Source organism: Somniosus microcephalus, chromosome 28 (assembly GCF_052327205.1).
Source record: "Somniosus microcephalus isolate GS21.2 chromosome 28, FLI_Smic_1.0, whole genome shotgun sequence".
NCBI lineage: Eukaryota > Metazoa > Chordata > Chondrichthyes > Squaliformes > Somniosidae > Somniosus > Somniosus microcephalus.
In genome coordinates, this window is record NC_141014.1 from 3,965,454 (window position 1) to 3,979,967 (window position 14,514).

The 14,514-nt window shown below is 46.9% G+C and overlaps 1 protein-coding gene across 1 annotated transcript in view; it reads left to right on the forward strand.

Annotated features, from left to right (window-relative positions):
• The window catches only part of sgsm3 (small G protein signaling modulator 3), a 210,122-nt gene that overhangs the window by 14,246 nt on the left and 181,362 nt on the right, over positions 1 to 14,514 (forward strand). The window contains exon 3 of the mRNA XM_085969415.1: positions 9,664 to 9,807. Coding sequence (XP_085825541.1) covers positions 9,664 to 9,807 — 144 coding nt within the window. The remainder of the gene's footprint in view (positions 1 to 9,663; positions 9,808 to 14,514) is intronic.

Consider the following 14,514-nt stretch of genomic DNA (forward strand, 5'->3'; position numbering starts at 1 on the left):
GGACCTCATCCCGTTTTTTTACCTATATCGGTGGTATCTATATGCACCACGACAACTGGCTGTTCACCCTCCCCCTCCAGAATGCCCTGCAGCCACTCCGAGACATCCTTGACCCTTGCACCAGGGAGGCAACATACCATCTTGGAGTCTCGTTTGCGACCGCAGAAACGTCTGTCTATTCCCCTTACAATAGAATCCCCTATCAGTATAGCTCTCCTGCTCTTTTTCCTCCCGTCCTGTGCAGCAGAACCACCCACAGTGCCATGAACTTGGCTGCTGCTGTCTTCCCCATCCCCCCCCAACAATATCCTAAGCGGTATATCTGTTTGAGAGGGGGATGTCCACAGGGGACTCCTGCACTACCTGCCTGCGCCTACTACTCTGCCTAACGGTGACCTATTCCCTTCCTGCCTGTGCAGCCTTTACCTGCGGTGTGACCAACTCACTAAACGTGCTATCCATGACGTCCTCAGCTTCGTGGATAGTCCAGTGTATATCCATTCGCAGCTCCAGCGCCGCAATGCGGTCTGCCAGTAGCTGCATCTGGATACACTTCCCGCACACATGGTCATCAGGGACACAGGAAGTGTCCCTGATTTTCCACATAGCGCAGGAGGAGCATGCCACGGGGCCGAGCTGTGCTGCCATGACTTACCCTTTAATTAACTTAAATTAAATTACATCAAATCAAAGACCACTAATTACACTACAATTAAATGATATTAATTACTCAAGGGCCCTTGTTTACTAGCACTCCCCGCTACCCAACAGAGACCTTAGAAACTATAAACCACAAAATTAAGACCTTCTAAACCTTATACACTGTTAACCTTAACTGTCAAACTATAGAGTAGTATAAATACTCACCTGGCCGTACTCACCTGGCCGTACTCACCCAATCAGCTGCTCAGCTGCTTCCTCTTGCCCGCGTCACTTTTTGAATCGTGACGTGGCTCTGGAACGCCGCCGCCGGTCTGTGAGATTGGTAAGCCTCTGAAAAAACCCGCAAAACTGAGTATAAATACTCACCGGCTGCTCCAGACACGGTTTTGGATAAACTGAAGATTACAGAGGGTGGAAGGTGGGAGGCTGGAATAGTTAAGCCTGCCAAGAAAATGGCTGGTGTGGCCATCGTGAACAAATGAACTAAGTACAGGGGCAAAATTGTCACGCCTTATTTTCAAAAGGCCTTCGATAAGATACCGCATGGTAGGCTCATGACGAATGTTAGGGCATGTGGAGTCGGGACAAATAGCTGAATGGATAGCAAATTGGCTAAAAAATAGAAAGCAGAGAGTAGGGGTAAAGGGTAGTTATTCAGATTGGAGGAAGGTAGAAAGCGGTGTTCCACAAGGATCAGTGCTGGGACTGCTGTTATTCATAATTTACATTAATAATTTGGACTTGGGAACAAGTAACTCAATATCAAAATGTGCAGATGATGCCAAACTGGGGGGGTACAGCTAACACTGAGGAAGAATGCCACAAAATACAAGAAGATATTAGAAAACTTGCAGACTGGGCAGTTAAGTGGCAAATGAACTTTAACGTAGATAAATGTGAGGTGAGGCACTTGGGTAGGAAAAATAGAAACATCACCGACTCCTTAGAAAATAAGAAACTGAAAGGGGTAGAAGAGCAAAGGGAGCTCGGGATACAGGTGAACAAATCATTAAAAGCAGCATCGCAGGCCAGCAAAGCAATTAAAAATGCTAACAAAGCACCGGGGTTTATTTCTAGGAATATAGAATTCAAAAGTAATGAAGTTATGTTCAACTTGTCAAGGACCCTGGTTAAGCTGCACTTGGAGTACTGTGCACAGTTCTGAATGAAAGAAAAAAAGACCTGCATTTATATAGCACCTTTCAAGACCTCAGGATGTCCCAAAGCATTTTACAGTCAATAAAGTACTTTTTAAAGCATAGTCGCTGTTGTGATGTAGGAAATGCGGCAGCCAATTTGCGCACAGCAATCTCCCACAAACAGCAATGTGATAATGAACAGGTTGGGGCTTTTTTCCGTAATAAAGACAAGACTTAGAGGTGACCTGATAGAGGTCTTTTAAATGATGTATGGGTTGGACTGGATAGATGTGGAGAGAATGTTGCCACTTGTGGGAGAATCCCAAACTAGGGGCCATAAATACATGCTCATTGGGGTATACTACAGACCATCTAATAGTAGAAAGGAGGTGGAGGAAGAAATATGTAAGCAAATATGTGAAATGAGTAAAGAATATAGAATAATAATCATGGGAGATTTTAACTATTCCCAAATAAACTGGCAACAAGAGGTAGTGAAAGGTGTACAGGGAATAGAGTTGTTACAATGTGTGCAGAACTCCTTTCTTACCCAGTATATAACAAGCCCAACAAGAGAGGGAGCCCTGCTGGATCGAGTAATAGGAAATGAACCAGACAGATAAGAGAAGTAAGCGTAGGGGAACATCTAGTCAATAGCGATCACAAGATAATAAGGTTTAAGATAAAGATTGAGAACGACGTAAGTTATATAAAGACCAAAGAAATAAATTGGAAAAAAGCTGATTTTAAGGGAATGAGACTGGAACAAGAGAAAATAAACGGGAAAAATTTACTAACAAACAAAGAAATAGAGCATCAGTGGGAAACATTTAAAAAGGTGATCAATATAGTCCAGGAGAAATATATCCCAATAAAAAGCAAGAACAAACTAGCCAGTAATGACACACCATGGGTGAATAAAGAGATGAGGACAGAACTGAAACTAGAGAAAAAGGCAGACACAAAGTACACAGGCAACAAAGGAGAGGATGATAAAAGGGAATATGAGGTTAGGACAGAAGTCAAAAAAAACAATGAGGAAGGCAACGAGAAACTACAAAATTAAATTATCAAGAAATATGAAAAGAAATAGTGAAGTATTCTACAGACACATAAATAACAATAGAGAAATCAGGATCGGGATAGGACCACTGAGGAATATCTGAGAAACTCACCGGCAATGACCGCGAGATGGCAGTAATATTAAATCATTGCTTTGCCTCGGTATTTACCAGGGAGACTAACAGGGTGGACATGACATTGGAAGAAGAGAGCAAAAAAGATATAAAGACATTTAGGATAGAAGGGGTGATAATTAATAAACTAATGAAACTTAGAGAGAATTAAACCCCTGATTACATCCGTACATATTAAAAGAAGCTAGGGAAGAGATAGCAGAGGCACTATTACATATACTGTAATATATATAGAAATCATTAGAAAAGAATGGGCCGTATTTTACACCCGTAGGGGCCCCGCAAGTTCTGGGTTTTCGCACGAAGCACATGCACGTTATCCCGGGACTTGTGATCTGTCACGAATCTTCCTGACAGATTCTAGCCATCCCCGGGCTATTTGCCCAGTGAATGCCCGTGAAATTCCTGCGCCTGGTAAAAGAGTTTAAATGAATATAAAAACATTTTTTTCCCAGTTGTTTAAACATTAAAACACCTGCAATATTTTTTTAGCCCGTTCAAAACATTTACATTTATTTTTCAAAAAATTAAATTTTTGTTCTAAATGTTTAATTAAATTGTATTTTAATTAATTTTAAATATATAATATTTTTTTATTTGGTATGTAAATGTGTTTTTATGTGATCCCCAGCCATGCTTATGGAAGTTCCGTACGTACGGATTCCCCATAAGCATGAATCAGTATTCCCTTCTTTTCATTGGTTGGGCCGCCCCCCGTGATCCATGGGGCGCTTGCGAACCGCGTGGGCCTCTACGCATGTCTACGCACAGAGGCCCAGGAGCGCGAGTCTCCGTGGATCCCGAGGCAGAAGGTAGGCGCGGATTTTATTTGCGGATCTGAGGCATTTCCCCGCGGGAAGCCTCCGATCACACATTCAGGCCCAATACTGCCAGAGGACTGGCGGACAGCGAATGTGATTCTAATATTTAAAAAGGGAGATAGAACAAGTCCAGGGAACTGCAGCTTAAGGTCGGTGGTAGGAAAGATAATGAAATTCTTACTCAAAGATGTAATAGAAATACACCTAGAAACTGATTATGTAATAAAGAATAGTCAGTGCGTATTTCAAAAGGGAAGATCATGTTTGACCAACCTTTGAGGAAGTGACAGAAAGGTTAGATATGGATAATACAGTCGACATAATATATTTAGATTTCCAAAAGGCCTTCGATAAGGTACTGCATAGTAGACTCATGACTAATGTCGGAACATGTGGAGTCAGGGGGCAAGTAGTAGAATGGACAGCAAGCTGGCTACAAACCAGAAACCAGAGTAGGAGGTTAAAGGTAGTTCCTCAGACTGGTAACAGATGGTAAGTGGTGTTCCACAAGGATCGGTCTGGGACCACTGCTGTTCACAATTGATATTAATTGGGGGATAGTCAATACTGAGGAGGACTGCAACAAGTTACAGGAGGACATTAATAAACTTGCAGAATGGGCATATAATTGGCAAATGAAGTTCAACACAGATAAATGTGAGGTATTACATTTTGGTAGGAAGAATAGTGAGGTCACTTATTACTTGGAGGGTGCGAGTCTAGGTGGGGTAGAGGTACAATGGGATCTCGGAGTACAAATACACAAATCACTAAAGGTTGTGACGCAGGTTAGCAAGGCCATAAAAGATGCAAACCAAGCACTAGGGTTTATTTCTAGAGGGTTAGAATTGAAAAGAAGTGACGTTATGCTAAACTTGTATCGAACCTTAGTTAGACCACACTTAGAGTACTGCGTACAGTTCTGGTCGCCATATTATAAAAAGGATATAGAGACACTGGAGGGGGTGCAGAGAAGATTTACGAGGATGATACCAGAAATGCGAGGGTATACATATCAAGAAAGGATGAACAGGCTGGGTCTCTTTTCTCTTGAAAAAGAAGGCTGAGGGGTGACCTAATGGAGGTCTTTAAAATGATGAAAGGTTTTGATCGAGTGGATACAGAGAGAATGTTTCCACTTGTGGGGAAGAGCATAACTAAAGGCCATCAATATAAGATAGTCACCAAGAAATCCAATAGGGAATTCAAAGAAACTTCGTTACCCAGAGAGTGGTGAGAATGTGGAACTCGCTACCACAGGGAGTGGTTGAAGCGAACAGTATCGATGCCTTTAAGGAGAGGCTGGACAGGCATATGAGGGAGAAGGGAATAGAGGGTTACGCTGATAGAGTTAGAAGAGGAAAGACGGGAGGAGGCTTGAGTGGAGCATAAACGCCGGCATGGACTGGTTGGGCCGAATGGTCTATTTCGGTGCCTTATATCCTATCCTATGTAATTGGCAAATAAACTTCAATATAGATTAAGTGTGAGGTGGTACATTTTGATAGGAAGAATAAGGAGGCCACGTACTGCTTGGATAATAAGGGGGAAAAATTCAGTTGGTTGCGCCTCCCGTTAGCGCCGTAAGAGGGCGCTAATGGGGCGCAAAGCAACTAGCGCCCGGGCGCGGCGATTTTTGCGCCGCTTGCAAAATTAACCAGACATTTTGCAGCAGCGCTAAGTAATACCGGCCGATCTCCTGCGCACGCAAATCTTGACGTCATTCGAGAGTGCAACGCCCTTGTGACGCCCCGGGATGGAAATTGAGTGGCGCCCCCCTCCTTTCCACCTGTCGCAACCAAGGACAGGTAGACTGGAACGCTTCCCAGTCGCTGTGGGGCTGGGGGGGGGGGGGGTGCTATTTAAAGGGGGCCTCTTCCTGGCTTTTGTGTAGTAGCCATTTTTGCACCACTCGTTCTGAGAGAGAGAGAGATTTTGAGAGAGACAAAGAGAGACTTCTGCATTGAGTCAACGCTGTCTGAGGTAGTTTTGGCTTCTGACCATAACTTTGCAGGTACTTTGCTTTTTGACCTTCATAACTTTGATTGCCTAGATACTATGGGGGCTGCAATGGATGGGGACGTCGTCCTTCTCCATCACATTCGGAGGGCACAGAGACGCAGAGAGAGAGAGTGGCAATCATGGCCAGATGGAGGAGGGCCAACAGGCGTCGGTACAGGAGACCTTACCCTCCCAGGGTTTTTCGACAACAGTTCTCATACATCAATATGTCTGAGGAGCAGTGTTTGCAAAGGCTGCGCTTCAGCAAGGAGATGGTCACTGAGCTCTGCCACCTGCTTCAGCCAGATCTGCAGCCTCAACCGAGGAGCAGGACGTCTCTGTCGGTAGCAGTGAAGATGATCGTGGCTCTCAACTTTTATGCCACCGGCTCATTTCAATCAGCTACTGGGGACATCGCCAATATCTCCCAGTTCGCGGTGCATTGCTGCATCTGTTGGGTCACAAATACCCTCTTTAAAAGGAGACGAGAGTACATCTCTTTCCCCATGACCCCGGGCAAGCAGCAAGAACGCGCAGTGGGCTTTGCGATGATAGCGGGCTTCCCCATGGTGCTGTGCGCCATTGATTGCACGCATGTGGCTTTGCGTGCGCCGCATGAGAATGCCGAGGATTTCCGCAACCGAAAGGGCTTCTATTCCTTGAACATCCAGTTGGTCTGTGACCACAGACAGCTGATACTCGCTGTCAATGCCCACTTTCCTGGCAGCAGTCACGATGCCTTCATCCTGCGCCAGACTTCTGTGGCAGACCTTTTCCAGGCACCGCATCACCCAGGTGGTTGGCTACTCGGGGACAAGGGATATCCTGTGTGCACCTGGCTGATGACCCCGCTCTGTTCACCCAGCACCCCTGCTGAGCTGCGATACAACGAGAGCCATCAAGCTACCAGGAACATCGTTGAGCACACAATCGGTGTGCTCAAGCAACAGTTCCACTGTCTGGACCATTCTGGAGGAGCCCTTCAGTACTCGCCTGAGCGAGTCTCCCACTTCGTTGTTGTGTGCTGCATAACCTTGCAATCCTCAGGACCCAGCCAATGCCACCAGGCATTGGAGCACCACCAGAGGAGGAGGAGGAAGATGAGGAGGATGATCATCAGCAGCACCAAGGCAGGAGGGAGGCACACAATGTACAAAGTGGAAGGGCCGTTCGTCAAAGGCTCATAGCAAGTCGCTTCTAGGCCCCTTCTGAGGAAATGGCTTCTGCCATTCAAACAACCTGAATGAAACCACCCCGCAACCCCTCAGCCAGTCAAGGCAACAATGATTGCAAAGACCAAACATGTACATTTTTGAATACAGAAACTTATTTATTTTACAAACTTTGCGTGTCTCATTTCCGCATGACAAACTAATAGAAAGAAACACAAAAAAAAAAGTCATTAACATAACTGGCTCTCACAACCTGGAGACAATGTCCAAAACAGTTTAAAAAAAAAAAAAAAAAATTTGACCACGATTTGACCTCGGCCTTTAATAAAACAATGAACAATATTTTGTCATACCTCCTACTTTTTGCCCTTCGAGGGTGATCTCCTTCCCTTGCGAAATTCCCCCCTTCCCACCCTGCAGCTACTCCGTAATGGGACCCCCGTGGCTGGAGCAAGGCTGGTGGAAGGCTGCTGATTGTCACAACCTGAGACTGCAGATGCCCTTGAAGGACGGCCTCGACCAGCTCTGGGCCTGGAGGGCCCGGCTGCAGACTGCACCAACTCTGCATGGGTGGCAGCAGTCTGTCCTACAGGTGGTGGCAAGTGCAGTGGAGAAGTGCCAGTGGTGGCAGCAGGAATGCTGTCATCTTGAGAGAGGACAGCAACTCCCTGCTCGACCGACACACTGGCACTCCCACGGGGCAGCACTTCAGCAGCCGGAGGAATCTGCTGGACCACATATTGCTGACCTGCGGCGCGGCGAGAGCCCCGGGGAAATGTGTCCGAACCCGCGAGGATGGCAGCAGTCAGTACTCGCGTGGCCTCAATCTGAGTCTGCATGAGAGCAGCCAGTGACTGCATTGCAGCACTAAGCATTTGCGTGGCAGCCGCCTGTGCTACAGCGAAGTGCTCCACACTCCTTGCCAGTGATTCAATGGATTCGGGAAACCTTGCCACTGCAGCCATGAGCTCAGTGTGCCTGTGCTCCGCCTGGGCGCTCATTTCAGCGAGGACCCGCTCCTCCTCTGCGTCCAGTGCAGTCGGACTCGATGGCATACTCTCCCTCCAGGGAGAAGGCCCCCGAGCTTCCCTACCCCCATCGCATTGCTGCAGCCCGCTGGGTCCTGGGGCTTCACCCTCATCAGACCCTTCCCCACTGCTCCCCTCCAGGGAAGTCATGTCCCCAGTATGGGCATAGGCTTCCTCGGGAGACGCTGGCGCTGAGGCTCCGGCTTCCTCTTCCTCCTCGCCTTCAGCTTCACTCCCACTGGCAGCTTGAGGGCCCGTCTCCTCACCTGGTGAATCACCATCTGAAAGCAGGGAGGTACAAGAGTGGCTTTAGCGTGAGGACAGGGTGGCAGCAAGGGAGGCATGAGTGCAGCGATTTAGTAATTTGGATTAAAAGTGTCAAAGGCTGGTGTTGTGAGGAACAAGTGGAAGGAGAGAGGACAAAAAGGTGATGACCTTCCCATTGCTGTCCAGAACGGGGTCGGCGTCTCCAGGGGCGACGGGACCGATCACCCGGCTTGCCACAATCCTCTGGACGCGCACCTTAAGATCGCTGAGGGGTTGCAGCTGAGGCCACCCTCCACCCGTCCGTTGCTGCTGTCTCCTATTACGAGATAGCTTGGCCTGCGAGAAAAAGGACGGTGTCTGAGTAAATATACAGCCAGGGTCTTGCCTGATGTGCCTCCCATAGTTGAATAGCCCTTACTGTATGCAAAGTGTGGAATGTGCATGTGTGTTTGATGAAAGGGCCATAGGTGTTGGATGAGTGTTGGGCATTGGGGCTTTTAAGACCCTCTGGCCATAAAGTGAGGTTGAGATGGAGGGATGGAGAGCTTTTGAAAAAAAGGCACTCACCCTGACGACCCGAGTGAGGTCGTTGAACTTTTTCCTACATTGGATATGGGTCCTAGGCACCATGCTGCTTGAGGACACTCTCTGAGCCACCTCCCTCCACACTCTTCTGTACTTGCGTGACAAAGGCTTCCTGCCACACTCTGGGTACAGAATGGATCTTCTGCGTTCCACCCCGCGAACCAGAGCCTCCAAGGCCCGCTCGCAGAAGCACTGTGCTCACTCCCTGGCCCTCTCCATAGTCCTTGGCTGCAAGATTTAGGCACAGGTCTGCCCAGGCCGAGATTCAAGGTTCCAATGAGCAGGGTGTGGCTGCAGAGCAAGATCGACCCTCCCCTTTAAGAGCTGACCGGCACCAGTGTCTGTGTTCAATTGGTAACTAACAGCACCTGCGCTGCGCCCGCCCTCTGAGGTAGCACCTCGCTCCTCTGCCGTAGCGCCTTAAGAGAGGTGTGTAGCGCCTGATTTAGCGCTCCAATCACCTCCAGGGGCGATAAAAGCCAAGTTTGCAGTCGGAGGCGATAATTAGCGCCAGGCGCTAAATTTTGCGCATGGCCGATAGCGGCGCCCCAAACAGGGCGATACCGAATTTCTCCGTCTAAGTGGAGTAGAGGAGCAGAGGGATCTGTGGGCACAGATACACAAATCACTAAAAGTAGCAATGCATGTTAATAAGGCCATAAAAAACCAAACAAAACCTGTAACCACCATCTTTGTGTGGGAGTGAAGTGCTTGCTGGCAGCAGTGATGGTTTGCCACCTAGATCAGATTCGTATTTGGCAGTTGATTTGACGATTTCTTTTCTGTTTCAGATCGAGAAAGACCTGCTCCGCACAATGCCAACTAACACCTGCTTCTCCAACATGAACAGCATTGGAGTTCCGAGATTACGGAGAATCCTACGTGGGCTGGCGTGGCTATACCCAGAGATCGGGTACTGCCAGGGGACAGGGATGGTATGGATCATAGTTAGAATCGACCCGCCTTTGCTCCATATCCCTTGATGCCCTTACCAGATAGACAAGACAATTAGAATCATCAAAGCCCATCCTTCTAGAACTCCAACTCCCATCAAAGCCCATCCCTCTAGTACCCTATTCACATTGAAGCCCATCCCTCTAGTACCCTATTCACAATAAAGCCCATCCCTCTAGTACCCTATTCACAATAAAACCCATCCCTCTAGTACCCTATTCACAAAGCCCATCCCTCTAGTACCCTATTCACAATAAAGCCCATCTCTCTAGTACCCTATTCACAATAAAGCCCATCCCTCTAGTACCCTATTCACAATAGAAACATAGAAACATATAGAAGATAGGAGCAGGAGTAGGCCATTCGGCCCTTCGAGCCTGCTCCGCCATTCAACGAGATCATGGCTGATCATCCAAACCCTAGCACCCAGTCCCTACACCGACAGCCCTCTCCCCGTAACCCCACGTATTTAATCCCCCCTAACACTAAGGGCCAATTTTTATCATGGCCAATCAACCTAACCCGCATATCTTTGGACTGTGGGAGGAAACCGGAGCACCCGGAGGAAACCCACGCAAACACGGGGAGAATGTGCAAACTCCACACAGACAGTCACCCGAGGCCGGATTTGAACCCGGGTCCCTGGCGCTGTGAGGCAACAGTGCTAACCACTATGCCACAATAAAGCCCATCTCTCTAGTACTCTATTCACAATAAAGCCCATCTCTCTAGTACCCTATTCACAATAAAGCCCATCCCTCTAGTACCCTATTCACAATAAAGCCCATCCCTCTAGTACCCTATTCACAATAAAGCCCATCCCTCTAGTACCCTATTCACAATAAAGCCCATCCCTCTAGTACCCTATTCACAATAAAGCCCATCCCTCTAGTACCCTATTCACAATAAAGCCCATCTCTCTAGTACCCTATTCACAATAAAGCCCATCCCTCTGGTACCCTATTCACAATAAAGCCCATCTCTCTAGTACCCTATTCACAATAAAGCCCATCCCTCTAGTACCCTATTCACATTGAAGCCCATCTCTCTAGTACCCTATTCACAATAAAGCCCATCCCTCTAGTACCCTATTCACAATAAAGCCCATCTCTCTAGTACCCTATTCACAATAAAGCCCATCCCTCGAGTACCCTATTCACTAAAAAAGCCCATCCCTCTAGTACCCTATTCACAATAAAGCCCATCCCTCTAGTACCCTATTCACAATAAAGCCCATCCCTCTAGTACCCTATTCACAATAAAGCCCATCTCTCTAGTAGCCTATTCACATTGAAGCCCATCTCTCTAGTACCCTATTCACAATAAAGCCCATCTCTCTAGTACCCTATTCACATTGAAGCCCATCCCTCTAGTACCCTATTCACAATAAAGCCCATCACTCTAGTACCCTATTCACAATAAAGCCCATCCCTCTCGTACCCTATTCACAATAAAGCCCATCCCTCTAGTACCCTATTCACAATAAAGCCCATCCCTCTAGTACCCTATTCACAATAAAGCCCATCTCTCTAGTACCCTATTCACAATAAAGCCCATCCCTCCAGTACCCTATTCACAATAAAGCCCATCCCTCTAGTACCCTATTCACAATAAAGCCCATCCCTCTAGTACCCTATTCACAATAAAGCCCATCCCTCTAGTACCCTATTCACAAAGCCCATCCCTCTAGTACCCTATTCACAATAAAGCCCATCTCTCTAGTACCCTATTCACAATAAAGCCCATCCCTCTAGTACCCTATTCACAAAGCCCATCCCTCTAGTACCCTATTCACAAAGCCCATCCCTCTAGTACCCTATTCACAATAAAGCCCATCTCTCTAGTACCCTATTCACAATAAAGCCCATCCCTCCAGTACCCTATTCACACTAAAGCCCATCTCTCTAGTACCCTATTCACAATAGAAACATAGAAGATAGGAGCAGGAGTAGGCCATTCGGCCCTTCGAGCCTGCTCCGCCATTCAACGAGATCATGGCTGATCATCCAAACCCTAGCACCCGGTCCCTACACCGACAGCCCTCTCCCCGTAACCCCACGTATTTAATCCCCCCTAACACTAAGGGCCAATTTTTATCATGGCCAATCAACCTAACCCGCACATCTTTGGACTGTGGGAGGAAACCGGAGCACCCGGAGGAAACCCACGCAAACACGGGGAGAATGTGCAAACTCCACACAGACAGTCACCCGAGGCCGGATTTGAACCCGGGTCCCTGGCGCTGTGAGGCAACAGTGCTAACCACTATGCCACAATAAAGCCCATCTCTCTAGTACTCTATTCACAATAAAGCCCATCTCTCTAGTACCCTATTCACAATAAAGCCCATCCCTCTAGTACCCTATTCACAATAAAGCCCATCCCTCTAGTACCCTATTCACAATAAAGCCCATCCCTCTAGTACCCTATTCACAATAAAGCCCATCCCTCTAGTACCCTATTCACATTGAAGCCCATCCCTCTAGTACCCTATTCACAATAAAGCCCATCACTCTAGTACCCTATTCACAATAAAGCCCATCCCTCTAGTACCCTATTCACAATAAAGCCCATCCCTCTAGTACCCTATTCACAATAAAGCCCATCCCTCTAGTACCCTATTCACAATAAAGCCCATCCCTCTAGTACCCTATTCACAATAAAGCCCATCCCTCTAGTACCCTATTCACAATAAAGCCCATCCCTCTAGTACCCTATTCACAATAAAGCCCATCCCTCTAGTACCCTATTCACAATAAAGCCCATCCCTCTAGTACCCTATTCACAATAAAGCCCATCCCTCTAGTACCCTATTCACAATAAAGCCCATCCCTCTAGTACCCTATTCACAATAAAGCCCATCCCTCTAGTACCCTATTCACAAAGCCCATCCCTCTAGTACCCTATTCACAATAAAGCCCATCTCTCTAGTACCCTATTCACAATAAAGCCCATCCCTCTAGTACCCTATTCACAAAGCCCATCCCTCTAGTACCCTATTCACAAAGCCCATCCCTCTAGTACCCTATTCACAATAAAGCCCATCTCTCTAGTACCCTATTCACAATAAAGCCCATCCCTCCAGTACCCTATTCACACTAAAGCCCATCTCTCTAGTACCCTATTCACAATAGAAACATAGAAGATAGGAGCAGGAGTAGGCCATTCGGCCCTTCGAGCCTGCTCCGCCATTCAACGAGATCATGGCTGATCATCCAAACCCTAGCACCCGGTCCCTACACCGACAGCCCTCTCCCCGTAACCCCACGTATTTAATCCCCCCTAACACTAAGGGCCAATTTTTATCATGGCCAATCAACCTAACCCGCACATCTTTGGACTGTGGGAGGAAACCGGAGCACCCGGAGGAAACCCACGCAAACACGGGGAGAATGTGCAAACTCCACACAGACAGTCACCCGAGGCCGGATTTGAACCCGGGTCCCTGGCGCTGTGAGGCAACAGTGCTAACCACTATGCCACAATAAAGCCCATCTCTCTAGTACTCTATTCACAATAAAGCCCATCTCTCTAGTACCCTATTCACAATAAAGCCCATCCCTCTAGTACCCTATTCACAATAAAGCCCATCCCTCTAGTACCCTATTCACAATAAAGCCCATCCCTCTAGTACCCTATTCACAATAAAGCCCACCTCTCGAGTACCCTATTCACAATAAAGCCCATCTCTCTAGTACCCTATTCACATTGAAGCCCATCCCACTAGTACCCTATTCACATTGAAGCCCATCCCTCTAGTACCTTAATTCTCCCATCGGAACGCATTCCTCTAGTACCCTAACTCCCACCAAAGCCCCCCTCTGTTACCCTGTATAGATAAGGTCTTCCTCACCTGACCTATCCCTAATAATTCTAATAATTTTATTAATCATTTCTCAATATTGAAGACACTGACTCACATTAAAACTAAGAATCTGCAATATAAGCAGGTTGTAAGAGGTCATATTCAGGACAAGATTAGAACCTGTGAACAAACATTAATGGACTAATAATCTGCAAGGACAGACATTGTATCTTTTCGGCACCGAGCCAGATGGTCAGGAGATGAACTAAATGCAAAGAACATTATTAAGACCATCAGAAAAAGAGGAGATAATAAGTTAAAAACCATGAGAAAAGCAATGATAGTGTCATGTAGACTCACTAAAGAGGATTACAATAATTTACAAGATGACTTAATGGGTTAACGTGTTACGTATTAATTAAAGATAACCGGAACATGTTACCATCATGTTAGCAAGACATTACTAACAGTATAAATGGCACAACACACAAGTAAGGGGGCCGATCTTCCAGCTCCGACCAGTGTAAGTGGATTACAACTATGCGCTTCCAATTCTTCCCGGTCAGTCCTCCCGTATCTGCCTATACCAGTAATCCTCATGGTATATAGTGGGTCATGTAATATGAATAAAAAGCATTAAGCTCACATTATTATTATATTATCTCATTAGACGCTTCCATTGAAGCCCCTTTCTCTCTTGCCCTGACTCTCCCATCGAAGCCCGTTCCTCTTGAATCCAACTGCTTGTAAAAATGCTGTGATTGATAAACTCGAATTCTGCAGGGCATTTAAATCAAAGGGTACCAGATGGATCTTTAACGCCTTCACCTTAACTCCTCATCAAAGAATCAGTTGGAGATTTACTTTCCATGTTCAGGGTTTA